The sequence below is a fragment of the Lepidochelys kempii genome, chromosome 1 (assembly GCF_965140265.1).
Source record: "Lepidochelys kempii isolate rLepKem1 chromosome 1, rLepKem1.hap2, whole genome shotgun sequence".
Classification (NCBI taxonomy): Eukaryota; Metazoa; Chordata; order Testudines; family Cheloniidae; genus Lepidochelys; species Lepidochelys kempii.
The window spans coordinates 250025402-250052062 of NC_133256.1; the positions used below are offsets into that span (position 1 = coordinate 250025402).

General features: G+C 40.8%; 2 protein-coding genes across 17 annotated transcripts in view; one reads left to right on the forward strand and one right to left on the reverse strand.

Moving 5' to 3' along the window:
• PARPBP (PARP1 binding protein) overlaps nt 1–24511 on the forward strand; it is a 151547-nt gene extending 127036 nt beyond the window's left edge. For 12 of the 16 annotated variants that reach the window (XM_073323342.1, XM_073323295.1, XM_073323313.1 and 9 more), the window contains 2 exons: nt 18775–18940; nt 19713–24511. In XM_073323342.1, the coding sequence (XP_073179443.1) occupies nt 18775–18940; nt 19713–20044 (498 nt within the window). In that variant the 3' untranslated portion in view covers nt 20045–24511. Of the gene's footprint in view, nt 1–4082; nt 4449–18774; nt 18941–19712 lie in introns of those variants that run through there. The other 4 variants (XR_012156117.1, XR_012156118.1, XR_012156131.1 and 1 more) reach the window with 4 other exon arrangements.
• Nucleotides 20134–21604, reverse strand: PMCH (pro-melanin concentrating hormone). Its single transcript, XM_073323478.1, has 2 exons — nt 21356–21604; nt 20134–20762 (listed from the first exon to the last, which is right to left on the reverse strand). Exons 1-2 carry the CDS (start codon nt 21602–21604, stop codon nt 20430–20432), a joined length of 582 nt encoding a protein of 193 aa, XP_073179579.1. The 3' UTR covers nt 20134–20429.
• Nucleotides 24512–26661: the final 2150 nt, after the last annotated feature.

Sequence of the window (26661 nt, forward strand, 5' to 3'; positions counted from 1 at the left end):
GCAGAGTCTACTTACGAAGCATAAATTATAAGGCAAAATGTTCAGACAAATGTAAGTTTGTTGGCTAAAGATTACCTACAATCAAGTCTCTTTATTTTAGGGGTGAAAGGCAAACAAATTGGCATCTTATAATACAGTAGATCGCTACTACTATTTTTAAACTGTATATGGCCTCTTTACATTGATATTTCATAGTTACAGGACCAGCATCTAGTGTAGCTGCAGACAATTGGCACAGAATATATCGGGGTTTATTTAAAGTAAAATTTACTCTTCTATCTCATCATGTACTAAGCATTTCTTTTTAACAATTAAATATTAGAGCCATTGCTAAGAAGAGTTTTTTATACATATTTCAAATAAGTCAGTAATTACTTAGGAGTTGTTCTTTCATTAATGCTTTTCCTCAGGAGCTTTTTAAGATGTGAAAATTGGTTTTCTCCCCAGTTGGTCTAAAGTATTCTATTGCACTGAAAAGCATCTGTCTATGGGCTTGTCTATACAGAGCAGTAATACAAAGTACAGGAGTGTGATTTCTAAAGTTCGCTGACATGGTGTGCATTAATTGGTCCATGTAGACCCTGCTGGTGTGAACTAAAATTCCCTACTGAGCTTTAATGTAGTACTGTGTAATAGAGATCTCTAAGAAAATCTGGTAAATGAAAGGTGGAACACTTGCATGTACTAATTTTTGTAAAGAAATGTAAAGGAGTACTTGTGGCACCTTAGAGACTAACAAATTTATTTGAGCATAAGCTTTCGTGAGCTTACAGCTCACTTCAGCGGATGCATTCAGTGGAAAATACCACTGAACGCATCCAATGATGAAGTGATCTGTAGTTCACAAAAGCTTATACTCAAATAAATTTGTTAGTCTCTCCACTGAATGCATCTGATGAAGTGAGCTGTAGTTCACGAAAGCTTATGCTCAAATAAATTGGTTAGTCTCTAAGGTGCCACAAGTACTCCTTTTCTTTTTGTGAATACAGACTAACACGGCTGCTACTCTGAAACCTGTAAAGAAATGTATCCTCCAGAGCAGTTGTTTACCAAAGCATTTCTATAGGCAGTTATGAATAGAACTGCAGATTTGTAAATTTGAAACCTGGAGCAAAGTGTGTGAGTTGTGTGTGTAGTTTAAAAAAAAACCTATAGATGGTGGACAAAGCAACTAAGTTATTGTGGATTTGTGATTTTTAGTGTAAAAATCTGTGGAGAGTTTCCATTGTGCCAAATTTCAGCTGAATGAGTTAGCTAAGTGTAAGTGAAAGCATAAGAAATAATGCAGTATGTTTTGGGGCATGTTAGTCCCATAGCTGCAGAGGGGCGGAAGACGCAGAAATGTTAGCACATCCCATTCCTGAAGAGTCATTGGAGGCGGTACAAAAAGACCAAACATTCCTCCAAAGGAGATCTAGTGAGGAAATATGCCTTTTATTCTTGACTCCTTGAAGGAAGAGGAGAAAGTATGCTTTAGCTCATCCTCTCTACCAGACTTGCGAGAGCTGGTAAGGATCTCCTGCATCTTCCTCTGGAAAAAAGATAAGGAGGCAGATCAAATATCTAAACATTCTCAAAGTTCATGTTTAGTTTGAAAGATCTGAGAAGTTTTGCCAGGTGGGAAAGAGGATTCATTCAGCCCTATTCTTGAGGTACATTTAATCATGCAGCTGTGTCGCTTAGAAACGTTTAGGTGCTCCACTCTTTGGGCTGGATTGTGCCTACCTTATTTTCCCTGACTTCAGTGGGATTGTTTGTACGTATATCTGCTCATCAGTATGAGTAAGGTGGTCAAAATCTGACTTCTAGCAGTTAGGCGCTACAAAGACTTAGGCCCACAGGCAGCCTTACTAGAAGACTGCTCACCTCTTCCTCGGGCTACTCTTGCCTCTATTTCCTTTGGCTAAGAAGGCTGCTTTTTGAGAAGCCAAGCTTTTCTCTTTAGTCGCACAAACTTACCTGTAGTTTTTTACTTAGTGGTCAGAGTGAAAGGTTCATAATTTTGTATGATGCTTTTTGGATTGGGTTTGGTTCTTGGATGAATTCTTTTAATAGATTCATAGTGGATTTCTTCTTTCATTGAAGAAAAGCCTCATTTTCTATTTGCGGATCACACATCATGTAAATCTGTGGTTGAGATTTTACCAGAGGCAGAATAAACATGGAATGAAAGTTTAGGTACCTTTTGAGAGTGATCTGTGGTAGTCCTTATTCTTGACATGAACTCTGATGGACTGTCTATATAGGGGCTCAGGCAGATTTCTTCAAGTAGAAATGAAGTCAGGCAAAGTGGAGAGGACACTACAGGGAGTGATCCACCCAAATCCTGTCCCATAAATCTGTTTATTTTTCCGCTAAGATAATTGTATGATGACTCCTTCTAAAACAACTTCAGATATTTCTTCTATGATAATTTTCATGGAAGGCAGTTACCCTGTCAGCTTCTAACGTCTAGTTAAATCTGGTAGGAATAGAAACATTGGATATAGGTGACAAGAGGTTAGCCAAGTAATGCTTGTTTTAGAATACTATCGTTCTTCTTCTCCTATCCCCGTCCCTTCAACCACTGATTGTAATATGGAGGATATAATATATATATAATTTCTAAAGGGCAACTCAATTTTCTGTTATTAGTTGTAGTGACTATGCCCATGTGTTAACAGGGATATTAGCTAAAATTAAATATGTTGCAATAAAGTTAGCATTGTAAGCAGTGCTTCAGTCCTAAAAGCTTGCTTCAGAAGGAGAGATGATAGGGTAACAAGCCTTGTGAATGGGGGGGAAGCAGTAGACACGGTATATCTTGACTTTACTAAAGCTTTTGATACTGTCTCGCATGACCTTCTCAAAAACAAACTAGGGAAATACAATCTAGATGGAGCTACTATAACAGGGATGGGCAACCTTTGGCACGCGGCCTGCCAGGGTGAGCCCCCTGGCGGGCTGGGCCAGTTTGTTTACCTGCCGCGTCACAGGTTCGGCCAATCACAACTCCCACTGGCTGTGGTTTGCTGTTCCAGGCCAATGGGGGCTGTGGGAAACGGCAGCCAGCACATCCCTCAGACTGCGCTGGACCGCAGGGATCACTTCTGGGTCCGTTTCTGTTCAATATCTTTATCAGTGATTTAGATAATGGCATAGAGAGTACACTTATAAAGTTTGCAGACAATACCAAGCTGGGAGGGGTTGCAAGTGCTCTGGAAGACAGGATTAAAATTCAAAATGATCTGGACAAACTGGAGAAATGGTCTGAAGTAAACAGGATGAAATTCAGTAAGGACAAATGCAAAGTACTCCATTTATGAAGGAACAATCAGTTGCACACATACAAAATGGGAAATGACTGCCTAGGAAGCAGTACTGCGGAAAAGGATCTGGGGGTCATAGAGGACCATAAGCTAAATATGAGTCAACAGTACAACACTGTTGCAAAAAAAACGAACATCATTCTGGGTTGTATTAGCAGGAGTGTTGTAAGCAAGACATGAGAAGTAATTCTTCCGCTCTACTCCACGCTGATTAGGCCTCAGTTGGAGTATTGTGTCCAGTTCTGGGCGCCACATTTCAGGACAGATGTGGACAAACTGAAGAAAGTCCAGAGATGAGCAACAAAAGATGATTAAAGGTCTAGAAAACATGACCTCTAAGGGAATATTGAAAAAATTGGGTTTGTTTAGTCTGGAAAAGAGAAGACTGAGAGGGACACGATAACAGTTTTCAAGTACATAAAAGGTTGTTACAAGGAGGAGGGTGAAGAATTGTTCTTCTTAACCTCTGAGGATAGGACAAGAAGCAATGGGCTTAAATTGCAGCAAGGGAGGTTTAGGTTGAACATTGGGAAAAACTTCCTAACTGTCAGGGTGTTTAAGCACTGGAATAAATTGCCTAGGAAGGTTGTAGAATCTCCATCATTGGAGATTTTTAAGATCAGGTTAGACAAACAGCTGTCAGGAATCGTCTAGATAATACTTAGTCCTGCCATGAGTGCAGGGGACTGGACTAGATGACCTCTCGAGGTTCCTTCCAGTTCTATGATATCTCTGTAATCACCCAGGTTACTGAGCCACCATCTCTTCTTCCAGATTGTGAAGGCATATGGGGAGGCCCTTGAGGATATTTACTGGGACTATTCACCGGCTTAGAGAATTGAGCACCTGATCTATCCTGAGCACGGAGGAGAAGTCCTGTACCTTCCTCCTGAAAGTATGGTGGCACCTGAGGTGTGGCCTTGCCCATGAAGTGATCCCTATGCACGACACGATGGGGCTCAATAGCTGAAGACTTTGAGCTATGGTTGGCCTGTTGCATGTGTGCAGTATGGATATGAGATCCTGGCTCTTCTAGACTCTGTCAAGTGATGGGTAGATTTTTGCCACTGAGGGGTTTTTGTCCACTCCCAGGTGAGTTAACTTGTCGAAGGAATCAAAAAACTTTTCTTAATGTTTATTACAAAACCATGCACTTGTAGGAGATCCAGAGTCTGAATCATGTCTTTGTGAGCTGCAGCTTGGGGTAGGGCTCTGATCAGGATATTGTCCAGAAAGAGTTGTAGGTGCATACCTTATGACCTGAGTCTGGTCAATGTCACTGCCAGTATCTTTATAAAGAACCCGGGGGCTGAGGAGAGACCAAATGAGTGTTTTGTACTAGTAATGATCTGCAGTGGCGTATTCATATGGGAATGTGGAGATAAGCATCTGCCAAATCCACTGAAGTCAGGAGGTCTCCTTGAGACAGGAATGACACCGTAAAGGCTAGGGTCTCCATCTAAAATTTAATTTTATTCATCCACTTATTGAACCTTCTGAGCTTGAGGATGGCTCTGACTCCCCTTTTGGTTCCTGGATGATCAAGATGGTGGAGTGGAATCCTGAGAACCTTTCTTTTGAGGGAACTCATTCTATTGCTCCCAAGTCCAAGAGATCAGAGGTCCCATTCCAGACCAGTTCACGCTTTGCAGTTTTGCTAGAGATGGGAGACTGGAAGAAGGGATGGGATGGAGCTTGCAGCTCAAGTGAGTATCCCTGGCTGACCATCTCCCTTGCCCACTTGTCTGTGGTCAGTGTGGACCATTCCTCTGAGAAATGGAAGATTCTATCTCCTAGATTCAGTTCTGTATGGAAGAACATTCGCTTATTGTCATAATGTGGTTTGCTGGGCTGCAGAACCACCTCGGGTCTTTCCAACGAAGCCTCAGTTCCAAAACTTTCCATTGGTATATCTGCTGTCCTTTCTCTGTTACTTTTATGAGGAAGATGGAGAAAAGGAGTGTCTCTGCCTGAAAACAGGTTTGTACTCCCTTCTGACAGCATTCTGTGGAGTGGAAAGGGACAGCTTAGATTTTTGCAGCATTTTCTGCTGCCATTTTACCTTATTTTTCTCCTCAGAGGAGAGATCCTGTGAACTGAGATAAGCACAGAACTTTTTTGGAGTCCATTTTTTGCCCTATTTTGGAAAGCATCTACCTTCCAGGGTTGTAGCCATATGTACCTCGTGGCTGGTGAACTGGATGCTTTGGCTCTGGCAGAAAATCTCATTGCATCCATTGTGGCATCAGCCACGAATGCTGTTGCTAGGGAAAGTTTCTTAAGTATGGCACTGGAGCCAGGGTGGTTACTGTCTTTCAGGGCCCTAGTGTCCTCCAGCAAGGACCCTGTAGCTCTTGTAAAGCATGTTACAGCGAGGGATGCTCTGGGGGTAGATGAGGAAGCTTTGAAATTCTTTCTGAGGGGAGCTTCCACTTTCCTGTCTGTTGGGTATTTATGGAAGAATTCCCCTTTTGAAGGGATATCCGTATCCTCAGCTAAGGTTTGCCACTGCAGCATCAACCTTTGGGACTTCAGTAATAGCATTTTTTGGTTCTTGCAGCTTGTGGAGTCAAAGGTCCTGTCTGTTACTGAATATACCTTTGTCAGTTTTCTCCAATTCCTCTCTGATCACATCCTCAAAGAAAGGAGGACAGCAGGGGAATCATTGCCTTGTGGAAGGATTTTTAGGGAACCTATTTGGTTTGAGGCTGAGGTCATGTCTATACTACAAACTTGAGTCAGATTAAGTTACTTCTTTCCTGACTGGCAGATTACCACTGGCAATGTTGAAATGCCAATAGTGATGGTGGGCGACCCAACCTATTCCTTGCTCCCCCTTGCTTATGAAAGCTGTACACCAGCTACCTTGACAGCACCAAACGCTTCAACTACTGGCTTAGCAGGTGCAGAATGGCAGCTGAATATGCCTTTGGTTATTTGAAGGGGTGCTGTTGTTTACTCACAAGATTGGACCTCAGTGAGAAAAATATCCCAATGGCTACTGCTGCCTGCTGTGACCTGCATAATTTCTGAAAAGCAAAGGAGAAAGTTTCAGCCAAGGCAGAGGGTGAAGGTGGAGCAGCTGTCTGCTGAATTTGAACAGCCAGATACAAAGCTATTAAGAGCTCAACACTGAGCTATCAGGCTCAGGGACGCTTTGAAAGACCATTTTAATAGTGTGACAGAGAAGTGTGTTTGTGTTGTAGTATCCTCTACCAGGCCCTGCTCTTTTGCAGCCTGGTATGAATTGTGTGGTGATTGCTGTATATGTAGGAACATAACATTGTTAATGCACCTGTTAATTTTGCTCATGAATATTATGAGTTGTGTGACACCGTGCAGTATCGGGCACTGTTAAAACTGCTGAGCACAAGCCAGCATATATTGTGAACTAATAAAAATTAATTTATGTTCCAATTAATAGAATTTTATTCTTTAACAAAATCTATGCAGAAATACCCCTGGGCAATTTTAAAAACAAATACATTTAAAGCTTAATAAATTAAGAGAACAGAACTTACAAAGGGGAATAAACATTCATGACCATTTCAGTTACACATACAAAACTGTGGCTTTCACAGGTCAGTGTATGTGAAGCTGTTACTGTCTTTAATGCCCCCCAGGGTGGAGTGGTAAGGGTAGTGCAGCAACCACTGATGCCATATGGAATGTTGGAGTGGGGAGGGTGTTTAGGGAGGTCCTGATATTGATTCTCAGTAGGCTGCAGAGGCAGGTGAGCACAGGATTGTTGAACCTGAAGGTCTACCAAAGTCTGCAGCCTCTTCGTTTGCTGTCTGAGAAGCCCCATTATGTCCTGGTGCATCTCCCTATCCTTTTCCTGCACCTTTCCCCTCTCTACTCTGTCCTTCTCCACTCTGTCTGCAGTGGTCATCCTCCAGACCCTGTGCTCACTGTGTGATGCAGCAGTGGCTTGCGGGATCTACTGGAACATGTCATGCCTCTGTCCATTTTGTTTGTTTTTATAGTTCTTCTGTAGTTAGTAGTAGTAGTAGTTTTATAATTAGTTTAGAGTGTGTTGGGGATCCTCCCTGGAGCCATGGTATGCCGCGGTCCTCATGGCACCAAAAAGCGTGAGGTCTGCGCCAAGCACATGCCAAAAAGTGACCCACACACCTCATGTTTAAGCTGTCTAGGTGAGGGTCACCAAAAGGACTGTTGCAGAATCTGCCGTGAGTTTCACTCCAGAGCTTTGAAAGAGAAGTAGCAGTGGCTCAAAGTTCTGCTTATGGAGGCAGCTCTGTGCCCCTGTTCAGACCTGGGTTCAGGGGATCTCATGCCCAGCACCTCCTTCTTGGTGCAGAGTGCCCCGGTGCCATCATCCCAGGAACCGGTGCCAAGAAAGGACTCTGTGTGAGACACTCGGCACTGTCATGGCTCCTTCCGAGTCCATTTGGCGGGTAGGCACCGGTCTCAATCACCAGAGCCTCAGAAGAAAAAGAAGCTGGAGAGGGATCGTTCTTCTCCAGACAAGTCTAAAGGGCCAACGACTGCGAGACCCCATATCAGACACGACCAAAACTTTATGGCAGATGCCATCCTCGTTGACCCCCAGAGCTAAAGCACAATGAAGGGCGCTATTTTATGCCATCTAGGGGCTACGAGCCTCTGTACTCGTACCCGCCACCTGATTCCCTTGTTGTGGACACTGCCAATCAGTGCTTGCGGCAAGATTACCAGGGACCCTCCCCTAAGAATTGGGAGGCGAAAAGACTCGACCTTTTTGGGAGGCAGGTCTACTCTTCAGGTGGGTTGCAGTTCAAATCAGCAGGCCATTGTCAGCAGGTACCGCTATAATACATGCGGGGCAATGGCAAAATTTGCAGAGCTGCTGCTGCAAGACTCCCATGCCGAATTCTCAGCCTTCATCGACAATGGTAAGCTCATTTTCTGAGCTTCCCTGCAGGCGGCGCTGGACGGAGCTGATGTGGCCACAGGGGTGATGGCAACAGGAGTGGCCATGAGAAGAGGCGCCTGGCTCCAGGTCTCTGGCCTTCCTTACAAGATGCAACAGATAATACAGGGCCTTACCTTTGAGTGTGTGACTCTGTTTTCCAAAAAGATGGATAAAAGGCTTCACAGTCTGAAGGACTCCAGAGCCACCCTCAAATCCTTGGGCCTTCACACCCTCAGCATGCAGCGGAGACACTTCAGGCTGCAACCTCTGCCACGGTTCTTCCAAAAACAGAACCGACAGGACGGTTCAAGGAGGAGGAATAGGAGTGGCAGAAAAAGGCTGTACTTGTCCTCAGGCCAGGGCTCTGGCCAATCCAAGCCACCTTCAGGCCCGAAACAGGCCTTTTGAAGGGGCAGTCAAGGATGGTGTAACAGTGCAAGGACTGGATCCAACCTACGTTACCTGTTTGTCCCAACTATCCCCTTTCTGCCCTGTGGTCCTGCATCACATTACCATGCAGAGAACCCAATGGTCCAGAGAGGGGATACTGCATCCAATTCTGTGCCCTCCAACCCTTCCACCCCCCTTATCCGTCCCTCTTCTGGGATCACTCTCACGAGCATCTCCTTGTACAGGAGGTGCACTCGCTGCTATTGCTGGGGGCAGTGGAAGTTGTTCCTCAGGAGCAGAAGGGCAAGGGCTTCTATTCACAGTATTTTCTAATACCGAAAGCCAAGGATGGGCTCAGGCCCATCCTAGACCTGCGGAAGCTCAACAGATTCATAAAGGAAACTCAAGTTCTGCATTGTCTCCTTGGCCTCCATCATCCCTTCCTTGGATCCAGGGGACTGGTATGCCACCCTCAATTTGAAGGACGTGTATTTTTGTATTGCAATCATTCTGTCCCACAGAAGATACTTCAGGTTTGTGGTGAACAACAACCACTGTCAGTTCACAGTCCTCCTGTTTGGCCTGTCAGCGGCACCTCGGGTGTTTACCAAGTGCATGGCAGTTGTGGCCGCGTTCCTGCACAGTCAGGAACAGGTGTTTCCATACCTTGACTGTCTCCTCAAGGGTCACTCCAGATCTCAAGTGGAGGCACAAGTCAACTTCATAAGAATGATGTTTGGCAAACTGGGCCTTCTCCTCAATGTGGGGAAATTGACTCTGTCCCTGGTTCAGTGGATAGAGTTCATAGGGGTGATACTGGACTCCACACAGGCATATCTCTCAGAAGTGCGGTTTCTGGCCCTGGGCAACATCTTTCGAAGTCTCAGTTTCCCACCACCACAGCAAGGAATTGCCTGAAACTTCTAGGACACATTGCCTCTTGTACATATGTGGTGCAACATGTCAGGCTCAGACTCCAGCTGCTCCAGTCGTGGCTAGCCTTGGTGTATCGGGCGGCTTGGAACAGTTTGGACAGGGTTGTGACTCTACCTCACCAGGTCGTCAACTCTCTCCAGTGGTGGCTCGACCCGCAGGTAGTCGGTCCAGGGGTCCCCTTCACCGGTCCTCAGTCGTCCCACTGGGACACATCTTTCCTGGAAATATCTGTGGAAGCTCCAGTCACCATGCTGCTCCTCCCGGACTTAGTAACTGAGGATCACGGCCGTCTCCAGCACCCAAACTTGGAACTCTCCTGTTTGGACTCGGTTAGATAAGTCCTCCTTGGCAGTAGGAAACCCTCCACCAGGGCTACCTACCTTGCCAAGTGGAAGAGATTCTCAATCTGGTCGGCGCAGCATCATTCATCCTTGACGCTCGCCTCTATACCAGTAGTCATACTGGATTACCTTCTCCACCTCAAGCAGCAGGGACTGTGCATGTCATCAGTAAGGGTTCACTTGGCCGCAATCTCTGCCTTCCATCCAGGCGCAGAGGGCCGGTCAGTCTTTGCCAACCCTGTGGCCAGCTGTTTCCTGAAGGGTCTCGACAGGCTATATCCGCATGTCTGACAGCCGGTCCCTGCCTGGGACCTCCATGTGGTCCTTTCCAGAGTGACGGGGCTGCCCTTTGAACCACTGGCGACATGTTCCCTTCTCTATCTCTTGTACAAGGTGGTGTTTCTGTTCGCAATAACCTCAGCAAGGAGGGTGTCTGAGCTCAAGGCCCTAACATCGGAGCCTCCTTATACCGTGTTCTTTAAGGACAAGGTTCAGCTCAGGCCACATCCAGCTTTCCTCCCGAAGGTTGTTTCCCAATTTCACATCAACCAGGACATCTTCCTCCATGTGTTCTATCCTAAGCCACATTCAAGTGACAGGGAGCAGAGGCTTCACTCATTGGATGTCTGCAGAGCGCTAGCCCTCTACATCGAGAGAATGAAACTGTTCTGAAAGTCCATTCAACTGTTTGTGGCTGTGGCAGATGAAAGGTCTTCCAGTCTCCTCCCCAACAAATTTCGTCATGGATCACATCCTGTGTCCGGGAGTGCTACACCCTGGTAGGAGTACCTGCCCCTCCGCTCATGGCGCACTCCACCAGGGTGCAGGCTTCTTCAGCAGCATTTCTGGCACAAGTTCCCACCCAGGAAGCATGCAGAGCAGCAACGTGGTCCTCCATATATACTTTCACTGCACATTATGTGATTACCCAGCAGGCCAGAGACTATGTGGCCTTCAGTAGAGCAATGCTCCAATCAGTGCATAACTCTGACCCCGCCTCCAGAATTTAGGCTTGGGAGTTACCTGATTTGGAATGGACATGAACAAGCACTTGAACAACACATCTCGAAGAACAGTTACGAGAGGGTGAGGAACAGTTTTTTCTTCATGTCCATTCCAATACCCGCTCTCCTACCCCTCTGTCAGAGTAGCAGGCAAGAAGGAACTGAGCGGATGGTGGGTCAACAGGACTCTATATTGAGCACAATGAAGGAGTGACTCCAAGGGGGCACCCAGGCTGACCCAACGGATGTTGCTATGGGAAAAATCTTCCGGCTGCCGTGCATGTGCACGCGTACACGCCTAATTGGAATGGACATGAACAACACATCTCGAAGAACAACAGTTACGAGAAGGGGTATAACTGTTTTTTCATTGTTAGCACATTTAGCCCACAACAACTGTAGTGAATTTCCAGTAGTTTGGCTTATTTCGCTTCTTAATATAACCGGAGACAACCTTTCCTATATGAGGTACTCTTTTCTTCCAACTAGGAACCTAACACTAATTTCAGTTTTAAAAAAAAATTGTGGCTAAAGGACTCTACCAAACCTTGTCAAGTTTGAAGTTCATTATAATTTTACTGTGTATGGAAATTCTTCCAAGGAAAAAGCTCTACAAAGCAGAGAATTTCAATCTGCCTTTCTCATGTGACTTGATTATGTCTATATAAAATGACTTGACAGCAATGTATGAAGCTGGATATTATTCTTAGTTGTTTAGTTCTCCAAGAGCTGTTGCTAGTGAGAATTGTTTTGCCTATTTATGATTCCAGTACAAATAAAGAGACTTGGAAAGCTATCAACAGGAAGCTATCAAGATTTTCTGTGTATCCAATACACTTGTGCAGAGAAACTCAACATTTGACTAAGGAAAAGCTATCTGTCTGAGATACTCTTCTCACCTACTACACCAAACAAAATTAGTTTGTTTTTAATGGAGAATTATGAGGAACATCTTTGCTCAGTGATTTCAACCTCTGAGGAGCACTATGCACTTTTTTTCTTGTTTTTTAACGCAATAGAAATTCTGCAGTAAGAATAATTCTAGCTTTTTTTTTTTTTGCTATCCATTAATTTCTATTAGAATCTGATAAACCCTACTTACGTGGGAGAATGGTATTTGTGATTCCAGGAACCACCTAAACCGCTTTCCTAGGGCCAAATCCTGTGAGTCTCAAGGCACCCACAAATCCCAATGATGTGGTGATTTAAGACTGAATGCTCTCAAAACAATAGTGAATAAACGCGGGATAGTCAAAGGCTGGTATGGTGTATTGGTAATGATTTTGATGGATTTGGGACAAGAGAAACTTGCTATTACCTGAGAGATAGCCAGCACATTTTTCATGGTTGAATAAAGCGATATTTTGGTTTGATCAAGGCAAATGACATTTTGCCACTCTTTCTTTCCTTTTTAAATCTTTCAACCTCCCCTTCCCCACAAAGGGTGAGGAAAAGATTTTCTCTCTCCCTTCCCCCTCCCTCCCCTTCTCCAAAGGCTATCTTGATTGGTTGGCCAGAAAATAAAAACATGTGTTTGTTGTTACTGATGTAGTCTTTTTTTAAAAATTCTATTATGCTATTCCAGTGTATAAAAACCACTCTGAGCATTTTTACTAAGTGTTGGCAGTTCTGTCTGTATGCAGAGGCTGGAGGGAGATCTGGAGTAGATTATCAGATCTAACTTTTTAGAAATAAATAGAAGGGCATACATTAGTAACAATTAATACAAGGGAAAATATGGGTTTCTCAGTGGCATATCATAAACTAAATAAAGTGCATTTTTTTTAAAAGGTACAAGAAGACCAAGTCAAAGCATATGCTAACCTGGCCCTTAGGGCCCCACATATGCCTTCGGCATACCACAAAATGAGGCATCCAAGCCCATTGTCCTGACCCCCCTTTGAGAGTGGCAGTGGCAGGGGACCCCTCTCCTCTTCTAGCGAGGCAAGGGAAACTGTATGATCTCCCTTTCCTCCACACAGGAGCACAGCAGGACCCTCTCATCTCTGTGGGCAGCAGATCTACCCTGTAGTACAGCTGTTGGGGTATATCTGCTTCAATGGATCTTGGGACTTAATATCACATTGAGATGAAAAGGGCAGTTCAAACCTCTAAGCACTATTGTTTCATGCTGTCTGCAGACTCAAGCACTCACCACTGTGTCAAATATAATCGGGTGTCATTTTCAAACCTCTCTTTGCAACAGTGAGGGTTAAAGTCTTTAAGAAATAAATAAAGTGTAAACCAAGATTGGTGTAATCAAATGACCCGAGAAGCTGTTGAGCTCTTGTAGTATCTCTGCTTTAATTCAGCTCGGGGCTCTTGCTGGTATTCTGCCTTCAGCATATGTTAACCTTTTTTTTTTTTTTGGTGCACTCTGAATATACCATAATTATTGCTAGTAAATACCCATTCCCTGACCAGCTGGCACATTTAGATGCTTCAGGAAACTCTTAAAGCTTGATTCAACATGACTTGCATCTTGTGTAGTCATATAAACTTGTGTAAAATGGGTGTGAAACAGTAGCACCAGTGTGAGAAAGTGGACAATTATTTTATTTAGGGTTTTGCATACGGCACAGTTGGAAATGACTTACACAGGGTATAATGCAGAGGAGAACTAGATCTTGAGACCAAAAGCCGAGACCCAAAGTAGTATATAGACAAATGGCTTTTTGTCAGGCCTTTAGTGTTGAAGTCCTAACGTGTCCAAGCTTGAAACGATCTCAGTGGACATCCCCCATGACATTTGAATCGCTATGTTCTTATAAGCTTTCAGAGCTGACTTGCCTCACTGAGGCCTGTGAAAGTTTAAAAAAAAAAAAAAAAAAAAGAAACCCTTGTGGTTTCTTTGACTACTTTGATGTTCTATATACTGGTTCTGTCATGCAGATGAAATATCTTAGTCAGCTCTACACAAATTGTAACTCGTCCACATTATCATGAAGAACATGGGAAAGATCTGTAATATTTTTATGACTATTATGTGACCCTCTGGATGGTTGATGGTTATTGTGTTGCTTTCTAAGAATACGTGATGGTTATTTCTGTCTTAGGTGGTTTTGCACATCTTCAGGAATCAAAGTTAGTGGTGTTAGATAACCTAATAACCAGTGTTTGACCAGATGAATGCCAAGGCCTTTGAGGTTTTGTCCCTGCCCAAATGGGACACAACATCTCCTAGCTTCGAAGAGGGGAAGAGTCCTCCAGGCTGGAATCCTTAAACCAGTGATACTCAGACTGAGGCTTGGAAGCCGCAAGTGGTTCTTTAATGTGCCTCCTTTGTCTCTTTGCAGCACATGATATTAAAACACTGTGATTTAATTATTAACCGCTGTAAGTTATTAACCAGTCAGGATGCTTTTTCTATGTTGTTCACCAATTGTAGAATACTTGGTGAGTCATTTTGCTGTGAGAATAATACAGTAAAAGCTTTTTTTATCCGGCATTTTGGGGGAGTGCGGGGTGCCAGTAAGTGAAAAATTCCAGATAACTAAGAGGGAGGGAGTTTGGGTACAGGAGGGCGGGCAGGGTTGGGGCAGGGGAGGGGGTGCAAGGCACAGGCTTTGGAAGGGAGTTTGGGTGTGAGAGGGGGCTTAAGGCAGGGGGTTGGAGGGCGGGTGGGGTCTCAGGGTGCCAGATCCAGGGGGCGCTCACCTCAGGTGGCTCCCTGCAAGCGGTACCTGGTTCCTGCTACTCCTAGGCAGAGGTGCGGCAGGTGGCTCTGTGCGCTGCCACTGCCCCGAGGACTAGCTCCACAGCTCCCATTGGCCAGGAACCAATTTCAATTGATTTCAGTTACAACAGAGAATACAAAGTGTACAGTGCTCACTTTATATTATATTTTTGAGTACAAATATTTGCACTGTAAAAATGATAAATAGTATTTTTCAATTCACCTCATACAAGTACTGTAGTGCAATCTCTTTATCATGAAAGTATAAGTTACAAATGTAGATTTTTATTGTTTTTACATAACTGCACTCAAAACCAAAACAATATAAAACTTTAGAGCCTACAAGGCCACTCAATCCTACTTCTACAATCCTTACTACTTGTTCAGCCAATTGCTAACACAAACAAGTTTGTTTACATTTACGGGAGATACTGCTGCCTGCTTCTTATTTACAATGTCAACTGAACATGAGAACAGGCATTTGCATGGCACTTTTGTAGCCAGCATTGCAAGGTATTTACGTGCTAGACATGCTAAACATTCGTATGCCCCTTCATGCTTTAGTCACCATTCCAGAGGACATGCTTCTATGTGATGATGCTTGTTTAAAAAAAAAAATGCATTAATTAAATTTGTGACTGAACTCCTTGGGGGAGAATTGTATGTCCCCCGCTCTGTTTTACCCACATTCTGCCATATATTTCTGCTTTGGATCGTTATCGAGCAGAACCATTAGCATGGACGTGTATCCTTTGGAATGGTGGTTGAAGCATGAAGGGACATATGAATCTTTAATGCATCTGGCACGTAAATATCTTGCAACGCCGGGTACAACAGTGCCATGTGAACACCTGTTCTCACTTTCAGGTGACATTGTAAACAAGAAATGGACAGCATTATCTCCTGCAAATATAAACAAACTTGTTTGTCTGAGTGACTGACTAAACAAGAATTAGGACTGAGTGGACTTTACATTGTTTTAGTTTTGAATACAGTGTTTGTTTTTGTTTTGTTTTGTTTACATAATTGTACATTTGTAAGTTCAATTTCAATTATAGAGATTGTATTACAGTACTCGTATAAGCAGAATTGAAAAATACTGGTTTCAGAGTAACAGCCGTGTTAGTCTGTATTCGGAAAAAGAAAAGGAGTACTTGTGGCACCTTAGAGACTAACCAATTTATTTGAGCATAAGCTTTCGTGAGCTACAGCTCACTTCATCGGATGCATACTGTGGAAAGAATAGAAGATCTTTTTATACACACAACATGAAAAAATGGGTGTTTACCACTACAAAAGGTTTTCTCTCCCCCCACCCCACTCTCCTGCTGGTAATCGCTTATCTAAAGTGATCACTCTCCTTACAATGTGTATGATAATCAAGTTGGGCCATTTCCAGCACAAATCCAGGGTTTAACAAGAACATCTGAGGCGGGGTGGGGGGGTATGCAGGACCCACCTGCGGAAGTGAAGAAACAGATTGGTAGAGCCAGAAGATTTCCCAGAAGTCACCTACTACAAGACAGGCCTAACAAAGAAAATAACAGAACGCCACTAGCCGTCACCTTCAGCCCCCAACTAAAACCCCTCCAACGCATTATTAAGGATCTACAACCTATCCTGAAGGATGACCCAACACTCTCTCAAATCTTGGGAGACAGGCCAGTCCTTGCCTTCAGACAGCCCCCCAACGTGAAGCAAATACTCGCCAGCAACCATATACCACACAACAGAACCACTAACCCAGGAACCTATCCTTGCAACAAAGCCCGTTGCCAACTGTGCCCACATATCTATTCAGAGGACACCATCACAGGGCCTAATAACATCAGCCACACTATCAGAGGCTCGTTCACCTGCACATCCACCAATGTGATATATGCCATCATGTGCCAGCAATGCCCCTCTGCCATGTACATTGGTCAAACTGGACAGTCTCTATGTAAAAGAATAAATGGACACAAATCAGATGTCAAGAATTATAACATTCGTAAACCAGTCGGAGAACACTTCAATCTCTCTGGTCACGCGATTACAGACATGAAAGTTGCGATATTACAACAAAAAAACTTCAAATTCAGACTCCAGTGAGAGACTGTTGAATTGGAATTCATTTGCAAATTGGATACAATTAACTTAGGCTTGAATAGAGACTGGAAGTGGCTAAGTCATTATGCAAGGTAACCTATTTCCCCTTGTTTTTTCCTACCCACCCCCCCCAGACATTCTTGTTAAACCCTGGATTTGTGCTGGCAAATGGTCCACCTTGATTATCATACACATTGTAAGGAGAGTGATCACTTTAAATAAGCTATTACCAGCAGGAGAGTGGGGTGGGGGGAGAGAAAACCTTTTGTAGTGGTAAACACCCATTTTTTCATGCTTTGTGTGTATAAAAAGATCTTGTGTACTTTCCACAGTATGCATCCAATGAAGTGAGCTGTAGCTCATGAAAGCTTATGCTCAAATAAATTGGTTAGTCTCTAAAGTGCCACAAGTACTCCTTTTCTTTTTGAAAAATACTATTTCTTACAAATATTTGTAATCAAAAATACATATAAAGTGAGCACTGTACATGTTGTGTTGTAATTGAAATCAATATATTAGAAAATGTAGAAAACATCCAAAAATATTTACATAAATGGTATTCTATTATTGTTTACAATGCAATTAATCACAATTAATTTTTTTAATTGCATGACAGCCCTAATTGTATATTATCAGTAGAGTTGTTGGATATTGTCATTATAAAGTAATTATCTCCCTTATTGATACCTGTCAGCCACTTTGAAGTCCGCTGAATTCTACAGCTAGAACTCAGAACAAAATTTGGTCCGCAGAATCTATATTATTGGTGATAAATGGTCCAGAAAGAACAAAGCTTGATATTTTTTTTTTTCAAATCCCAGATTGATTTAGTAGTGCTGGTAGCTGGGGAAACCATATTTTTATATATAAACTGAGCAAGTTTGATCTGGAGTCCTTGACTCATTGACTATGGAGATTCAGCCCATAATGTAACTTTTATTCTCTTTTTTTTTATTGTTGAACCGTACTTTCTGATTGGTCTGAACTAATCAGTTGGGTTTCTGGCTTTGGAAGCTTAGGGGTGGAAATCAATTGTCTCTAAAAATACAACAGAGGTAGATATGATAGTGTTCTTTAGTATTGTAAAATTCTGACAATTCAGGCTGTGCAGATGCTTTTAATGCATTTGGGACTTGGACAGTATATCTGTGAAAATCATATGGCCTGCCTTTTGCACTCGGTATGGGAATTATTTGGTTTTGGGAGGGAGTTGAAAATTTGAAATTTTCATCTAACAAGAAAGGGATAGAATAATATTGAGTGTTCTACAGTTAGACCAATTTTTAGTATATTTGACTCAAATTTTATATTGGACTATAGCTATTGGTCTCTGTCTTTGGGGTGTATGTGCTTTTTTAGAGATTTCATTTTTTCTACTCTTTTATGTAGTTTGTTTTGATGGGGAGCCTTATTCTAATGAAAGTTGCTTGTTGACACTTCAAAGGAAATAGTGGGCTCATCTTGTTCATAGCCTGTGTAAGGGATGATTTGGCTCTAGGTAAATACTCGCTATTATAGCAGCTCAAAATGGTAAATAGATGCTGCCAAATGTCAGGGCTAAAGAAAAATCTCCTACAGAGAGGCTTAGGCTGATAGGCTTTAAAAGGCTTAAATATGCAGCTTTCTAAAAGAGACCAGTCAAAAACAAAAATAAACAAATATTCATTTTAGAATGCCTCAATTTACTGTTAAATAAAATTTTTCTAGAACTAGTTTATATATATTACAAAATATCATAAACACTTTATTTCACATTCGTTGTGTTGTAAAATATTTTAAGAATATTTTAGGTAAACAGAATATTTAAATTTGGTGTATTTAAATATTTAGTATATATTTAGTAATATAGTATATTAGTATTTAAATATTTAGTATATTTGGTGTATTTAAATAGAATATTTAAATTTGGTATATTGGTTGTGTTGTAAGAATATTTTAAGAATATTTTAGGTAAATTTTGATTAATTTTACCTTTTAAATTAAAACTGAGAGGGTGGGAGGGAGGTGGAAATAATGATACCCAAGACTTTTTACTTTACCAATAATAAAGAAGTTTAAAATAATTTTCTAAACAAACATTAAAAAATTAAATGTAATGTCAATTCACCCGTCATAGATGAAGCAACCCTTAATCAGGTCCCAGTTTGCTTGTACCTACAAAGATGACGTGATGACTGAGAAGAAGGATCAGCACTTCTTCAGTAGGAGCCAAATCCCGACTTGCATACATCCAGCACCAAAACAAATGCTTGCTCTCTGTTTAGAAGCTGAGACTTTTGCAGGTAAACTGAATTATGTTTGAGTGAATGAGAAAATTTTATTCCTGATTTTTCAGGTCTTATACCTGTTGATTTTTATCAAACTACTACATCAATCTTTATTAAAAGTCAAATGTAAAGGATTTTTTCAAGAAAAAACAAAACTGAGGGTTTAATAGCTTTGCACAGGTTACAATTGGTAAAAACTGATCTAGAATATTTTTTAGTCTATGCTATGTGAGATAAGTGCTTTGAAATTAGCAGTATAGATTGTAAATGATTTCTTTTTGTATTGCCATCATAATCTCCAAATAAATTTTAACCAAACAGTAAGGTTTCTTTTTACCTATTTTACAGAGATGACCTAACGCTTGCAGGAAATTTATATATTGAATGGGAAAATTATGGCTAGTTGTTAAATTTACTTTTAAACAATAACACATTACAAGGTGTGTATTATATAAATCACTGTTAGGACATAAATGTATTAATCCTTTGCAACATTTTGACCTTTGTATATAAACTTATTTCCTGAAGTTGTTGATGGTTACATTTATACATGTGTAATGTCATTTTAAAATTTAATGGTGAAGTGGCTATGTTTAGGTTTGTTTATAGTTGTTGGCTAGTTGATGGCCAGTCAAATTATTTTTATTCATTTTATTTAAGAAAGCACTCTCTTGCTAAAAATACATGACCTTTTATGCCATTTAAATCCGAGGAATATCCTGGCTAACTACTTTAGGAGTAATAACTTTTTTTCCTTCCCAAAATATTTTATTCTCTTGCACGATAGAAGGTGTAAAGTCACCTCCTGAAAGACCAGCACTTGGAACCAGTTCTGGAAATGTTCATTGGAATGGAAGTAAAAGTGAAAAAGCAAAAAGTTGTCCGCCAAGAAACAAGAGCTCAAAGAGGAAACACATGGATCTGAATAGTGAGAAAGTCATCTGCAATAATGAAAATGAGCCACCTCAGTACACCAATATTAAGAGACCCAAGATATCAAACATACTACAGGAGAAATTGGACAGCAAACTAGATGGAGCAGCAAAAAGCAACAAGGCTACAGCCAAGAATAAATTGATTGTTGGTCAGAAAAAGTTGACTGACTTTTTTAGACTATGAATCTTTTATTTTTATTTTGATGTGTATATAGTAAATTTACTATTCCATAATAAACATTGTACATCTTGAAAGAACAAGATAACCGGTGCATTAACACATATTTTGGCTTCACAGTGTCCAAATATATTAAAGTAGGTTACACATATTATTCATTAGACAAATATAGTGACAAGTCTTGATTGTACAGAATTCTCTATTTCAGTAACAATACATCATAACTATTACAACTAGGTCATCTAGTGAAAATGTCAATCATGTTTCCCTCTACTTTGAAATACAGATAGAAGTATTTAGATGTAAATATATAGCAATACCAAAAGCACTGTAACTTCAAGTTTCATTAAATTGGCAACCAATACTTCTTCAGAGAAGAGGCCAACAGTTTTCAAACTTGCCAACAAGGTCGATAGACTCTTCCCAACATACACCTGAGCACTGAAGAAAAAATTTTTTTACTCTTTTTATATTCTAAGTTGAAATATTTTTTCTGTGGAAAAATACACATATACTTACTGTCAAAATCTCTCCTTCCTATAGGAAATTTAGCTGAGTTTTCTTCATCCCCGGTCTCTCTCCTTTTCTGTATTGATTCAATATTCTGAATTTCAGTGTCAGCTGGAAAAGCCATAGATCCTTTCAATGCAAGATAAGGTAGCTGTTTTATACCTAGGTTCAGTGGCAAACCATGGCTTATGAAATTGTGTTTGGAACCTATATTCTGAAGTAAGAAAAAAAGATTTAATTTTTAAAGACACAATGTTAACATTATGTTTAGTTCTTTTTTTTTTTCTTTTTCCCCATTCAGAACAAAGGTATTGTAACAGACAGTCATTTAAAAGACGTACAATGCCACACATTGGAACTTTGTCTAACCACCTTAAAATCAAAGTGCATGTCAAAATAATGTAGATGATCAGCTTAATTTCAGTTTAGTTATTCAGTGGGACTGAAACCATCTTGGTATGTGTGGCTAGTCCTGTTGACATTCTAAGATATATTTTTAGTACAGAATGGGCAAAATTTTCAAACAATGATATCTAAATAAAAGTAGACTGATATTTTCTTACACATTATGACCACCTGGAATCCTGATGAAAATCAGGTAATTTGTTTAGTTTCCCAAACTCAGATTTAGGTGACTAACATTAGATACTTATATTTGAAAACTTAGTATTCAGTAATTGCATGATCTTGTAACTGAAACCATCCACCACAACATTCTTTTAAATTGTAAATTTTTAACCCTTTTAAAAGGATTATAAATTGAGCTTTTATTCATGTTTTAGAGTTCAATAAAAAATGGAAACTCACTAAGAATTTTGGGTTTCTGTCTTCCTTTTCATCCAGAAAGCTGCTGTCCTCCATCTTGTAGTGCTCAAGAGTAGGTATAGTCTCTGTCTTCTCTGTTTTACCTTCATTCCAAAGAGCTTTTCCTATTTTGAATGCATTTAGTATCATATCATCATCTTCTACATTTCTAATAGACTTCGAAACTGAAAGTAAAAAACCTTGAGAAAAGAGAGAGAAAATTAGTATTAATATGTAGGATGAAATATGCATTCTTAGTTGTTTAATGTTTGCATAGAAGTTAAGCAGGTTTAAGATATTATTTAAGAAAGGTGTCCTTTGTAAATTAATGTGTTCTCCAATCCTGTCTACCTTTATATATTTTATAGATTGAATAGAAACCACTTCAGTGGCTTATGAGTTCACCCTGTATAAATGACTCATTATAAAGAGGCTAACCTTTTGAATAGCATTTGTAATGCCATATATTGGTTAGAACTACTTAAGTATGGATATTTTTTACCATGGATTATTAGCTCCTTTGTAGACTTTCAGAACAGTACAGATTAGTAGTTCCTTTTAATGGATCAATTTTAGCAAAATTCACAGGATACCATAATCTCTACACATGCTCTTTTTAAATCAGGCCTTACTTTTCACTTAAGGCAGTTTTAGAAAAGAACTAATTTACACATGTAAGAAGGAGGGTCAGCAAAGTAACTTGTTTTGTTTTAAACCCTGGTCTACTCTATTTTAAAGTGAAATTGATTTTCAAATCTTCTTGGGAAAAGAGTTGAAAAAAACTTTGAAGGTAGCAATGATTTAAAATACTACCATTGTCTTAATACAGGCAAAGCTGAAACCTTTAACTTGTGTTCAGTAAATTGTGTACCTTTTTATCTGAAGATATAGCTGGCAGTCCTCACTCATTGCTGATCCATGTATTTGTCAGAGTTTGGAGGCAGTTTCCCATCTGAAAGGATCAGCTGGGAACACCAATAGGTTAGTACCCAGATCGTAATTTCAGATGTTCCTCCCTCTCCCACTCCAGATAGAAACTTCAGTTTTTGCCTCACAGACTCTTCCAGATTGAATGCTCTGTTATCCCCTCCTGTGTTTAGAAACACGATAAAGGTCTATGGAAAGAAATTTCTGTGGAGATTCCTCCACATTTTGCTATTTGAGGGAAAGCATTTGTCCCCCACATGGGGAAAGTGTAAGGGGCCTGCCCAGACCTAGCAGATCCCTAAGGGATCTATTTGATGCTAGGGCCATCTGCACAGTGACCCTGTACCTCTGGACTAGTTCTAGACTAGTACCTCTGGACTAGTTTATCCACCTTGTGCGGATCTGCGGGTCCTGAACCCAGGCCCGTAGGCCACTGCTGCATCCCCAACACCACTGGATGGCTATAGTAATGACAGGAGAATTGGGAGCCCTAAGGCCCTGCACTCCACCAAACATACTACCCACAGGGATCTGACTGGAGTTGCTCCAGAGTCCCTGATTGGGCTGGTTACACTTCTAAACTAGAGAGAGAAACAGGAAGTTGTCTGTGCAACAAGGTGGATTCTGGGTGGGTGCTGCAGCTGCAGACCCTCTTGTTCAATACCTGACTTTCGGTCTCATCTCCAGTTCCTGACTTTAACCCTGCCCTGTACCTGGCGTCTGCCCTCAGCCTCGTTCTGGTCACAGAACTCTGTCAGCCTGGTTTTGACTGCTCCAGCTCTGACCTTATGCTACTGACCCTCAGCTTTGGCTTGTGATTCCTGTTTGACCCCCAGCTCTCACTTTTGCCCCATGGCTCCTGTCTTTGGACTGCCCATTGGCCTATGGTTCCTGAACACTGCACTGAATGGCAGGCTGGCCTGCCTATGTCCAGGTCATTGTGCCAGTCTTCCACAAGCTCTGACACACCCTTACTCCAGTCTTTAAGAGGTATCTGCATGCACATGGCACACAGGTAGTCAGAGCAACTTACCAAACCATCAGGAAACTGTCCAAGCAGCTGAGTAAACAAAAAATGAGCACCTCCCACTTCCCAATTTCTCTTTAATATTTACTTCTTTGCTTACTTTTTTAATATGTAACCTCACTTTATATTTAGCAAAAATTCACTTTTGCATCAAACCCTTTTTGTGATTTCTTTCACTAACACTTTTTCTTTATCAGCAGGTATCTTCTGATATTTTCCACAGGCAGACTCTCCACCATTGACTGGCACCAAAGAGGGAGCTGGACCAGTGCCTATCTTTATTCCAGCCAATTATAATAAATGTCATCAGAGGTTCATGAAAACTTACTTCAAAATAGAAGTTTACCAAATGCTTTCAATTCTCAAGCAAACAAAAAAGTTCATGTTTTGGATCCGTTTGAACCAGTTTGAACAAAATAGCAGGCTCCTCTCTTTGCTCTCTTGTGGCCAGCATGAAATCCTAAAGCTATAATCCATCCTTGCATGGCTGAGGTAGGAAGGAAGATAGGCTTTGGCTTGGGTTGAACCTTTTTAAGAAAATAAAAAAAACACTTTTTATCTATGAGTTGGGAAGGGCACTTTCCTATCCTTGTTGCTGTTACTAAGGACTCTGCAGTTGCTACTGTTTAGGGAGGGCGGGGGGAGTCCTATTATCTAAAAATCAGGGCGTACGCTGTCACCAAAATGAATGCCAATTTTTTTTATGGGCTAAAAGACCTAAGACCGCCTCCTTGGTTAACTGCAAAAACAAAGCTGTCAGTTGAGGGAAGACCAAAAATACAACCCTTGGCCCCTTTTAAAATTCAGCAGTGTCTGTCTGATAATTGAAGAAAATGGAACATGCTCATTAGGATCTCCAACTCACATTACAAAAAGCATAATTGCTATACATGGCTGTAGAATCAGGTAAAGTCATAAACTGTGGTCAGTACAGACCATAGAGAGCAAACTTAGCTTTTCCAGATTTGGAGTAGCTTCCATGGCTGCAGAGCCTGAGCACAAGGTAGCTTCTGTCATTCTGCAGCCTCACAAATTCAATGGGTGCATCTGTGCCCAATGTATCTAGGTGTTCACAATCTAAATAAAATGCATATTTTTCCTTTTAGGCTTCAAATACTCCACTTCTGGCAGAAAACTAAAATGTTTTGAATTATAACTAAATTCATATTACAAATTGCTGCCTAAAATCTTGTCTGTTATCAATTGGCCTTTTCTTTTCACTTAATATTAACTTAGTTCTTTTTAGTACTGTTTACATCAGTAATTTACCGTTATTTTAAGTAACTCCTCCTGCTTTTACATGGAATCGTGTTACTGTGAAATCGGACAATCTAAAATCTGATGTGAAATGCAAAAGTAAATAAATTTGGTCAATGACACTTAATATGGCTGAAACTTATCTTTTATTCTGTTTGCATTCCTATAAAAATAAATATTTAGTATACATTTTGTTTCCGTAAGTAAGTTTTTTATTCATTTTTCATTCATTCAGTAAGTTAGTTCTTAATTTTCATTTCTGAGCTTTTGAGCCTAATAAGCACTGTCTGTTTCTGAGCAATAAATAAAACCAGGTAAACTCTTTCTGTTTTTTACAGGGTTTTTTTAAGACTTAAATTAAATGAAAAGCAATAAACAGTATAGTGTGACATACTGTTGAATGAATATTTAAATATTAAAAAATTACTGAATTTTAGAATGTAGTGCCAAAATCCCTGTTCAGTGATCATTTCTACATTAGCATACTGTTTTTCAGTTATCCTTCCTTAGCCACTAACATTGGTTTTTGCTCCATATTCAGAGTTAATGGTCTGTTTTTATAGAGTTATGATTTTATTAATCTTGAGCATGCTATAGAAAATTGTTTGCATTTAATATTTTCCTCTTAAGTTATATTTTGTCTCAGTTTTACCAACACTTCTCATCTTTTTTTTTTTTAAAATGGCAACAGCTGCCTCTTGTTAGTGCCATCTAGGTTCTCCTGTGGCACTATATTCTGGATGAAGTTCATCCCTGTGCAAAGAGTCCCACACAAGGCCTATTTTTTCCACAGGACTTGTGCTGTACCACTGCATGTGGGTGAATTTCACCCTGTGTGTACCTACTCTTAAGTGTAGATCTGGATGTCTTTTGTTCAGCACTGAAGGAAGATAGTAAAATCTGAATAGTATGCAGTGTACTGCATTTGCCTGCACATGTTGCCACTAGAAGCTTCAAAGGGGTATTCAAGTGTTTTCTGCCACTCATTATTCTTAAGAGGAAATTGAAGATCTCAACCAGAGGGTATAAAACTTGGTGTACACGTTTATTTCTGAATGAAGAAGTTGTACAGTAAGAGAGAAACAATTATTGGGTTAGATCACTTATTGAATTTCTTTTAACTGGCTCTTCCTAGGCATGATTACTAAAGGAAAAACTCCATAGTCGGGTAAAAATGGAGGAGGCTTCAACTATAGGAAAGTTTTCTGAGCTTGATGTTTAGTTTATTCTGAAGCAAGCACAGAACAACTATAGCATTATCTTGCTCCTTCCCCTGACACACAGCATGACATCATGAAGCTGTTTTGATAGGTGTTATCCTTATTTGTTTTAGAAGATCTCAGAAATTCAAACCATCTTGCTATAAAACTGTACAGTCCAGAAAGTTTCCAGATAGAGTCAAGCCAAAGGGTCTAGTTTGGCTCTATGAGCCAAAACATGAGCTGAACCATTTGAGCTGACTAGCCAAATACAAAAAGAAAATACATAAGTTGAATATATAAATATATATAACGTCACAGTGGCTGACAAGGAATAATGAGAAAAGTATTTAACTATCTTGGCTTTTCCTTGGCTCATCTTTATTTATGGATGAAGAGCTGAATCAGAACCAGATTGTAACTTTCAATAATTTTCCTACCTCTAGTTTCTTGGCATTTAAAAGTAGAAATTTGTGGGATTTATTTCTGCAACTATTATAGAGATCTTAGAGAGGATTTTTTTATTTACGCTTCCCTATGCCTTTGCATTAAACCATACTTACCAGTCTTCCCATCCATCTTCTGGAACAATCCACAAATGTCTCCTTGGAACCTGAGGAGATGACCTCCAAGATCTTGCTAGTGGACAAGCCAATATCATCCAGTACCTCATCTGGCAGACAAGCTACAGTGAAAACTGGCACAAAGAAGACTGCACCGAAAAGCAACCAGGTACCATCACTTTGGCACAAAAGATGACTCCTGCGTCAACAGCATCAAAACAGGAACTAAGCACCTCTGGTATCGAAGTCTGGCATCAAAAGGGGCTGGTCTGAATGCACAGGCACCAGGTAGAGCTTGGTGTCCTTCTATAATGACAGACCATCCAGAGCCTCTGG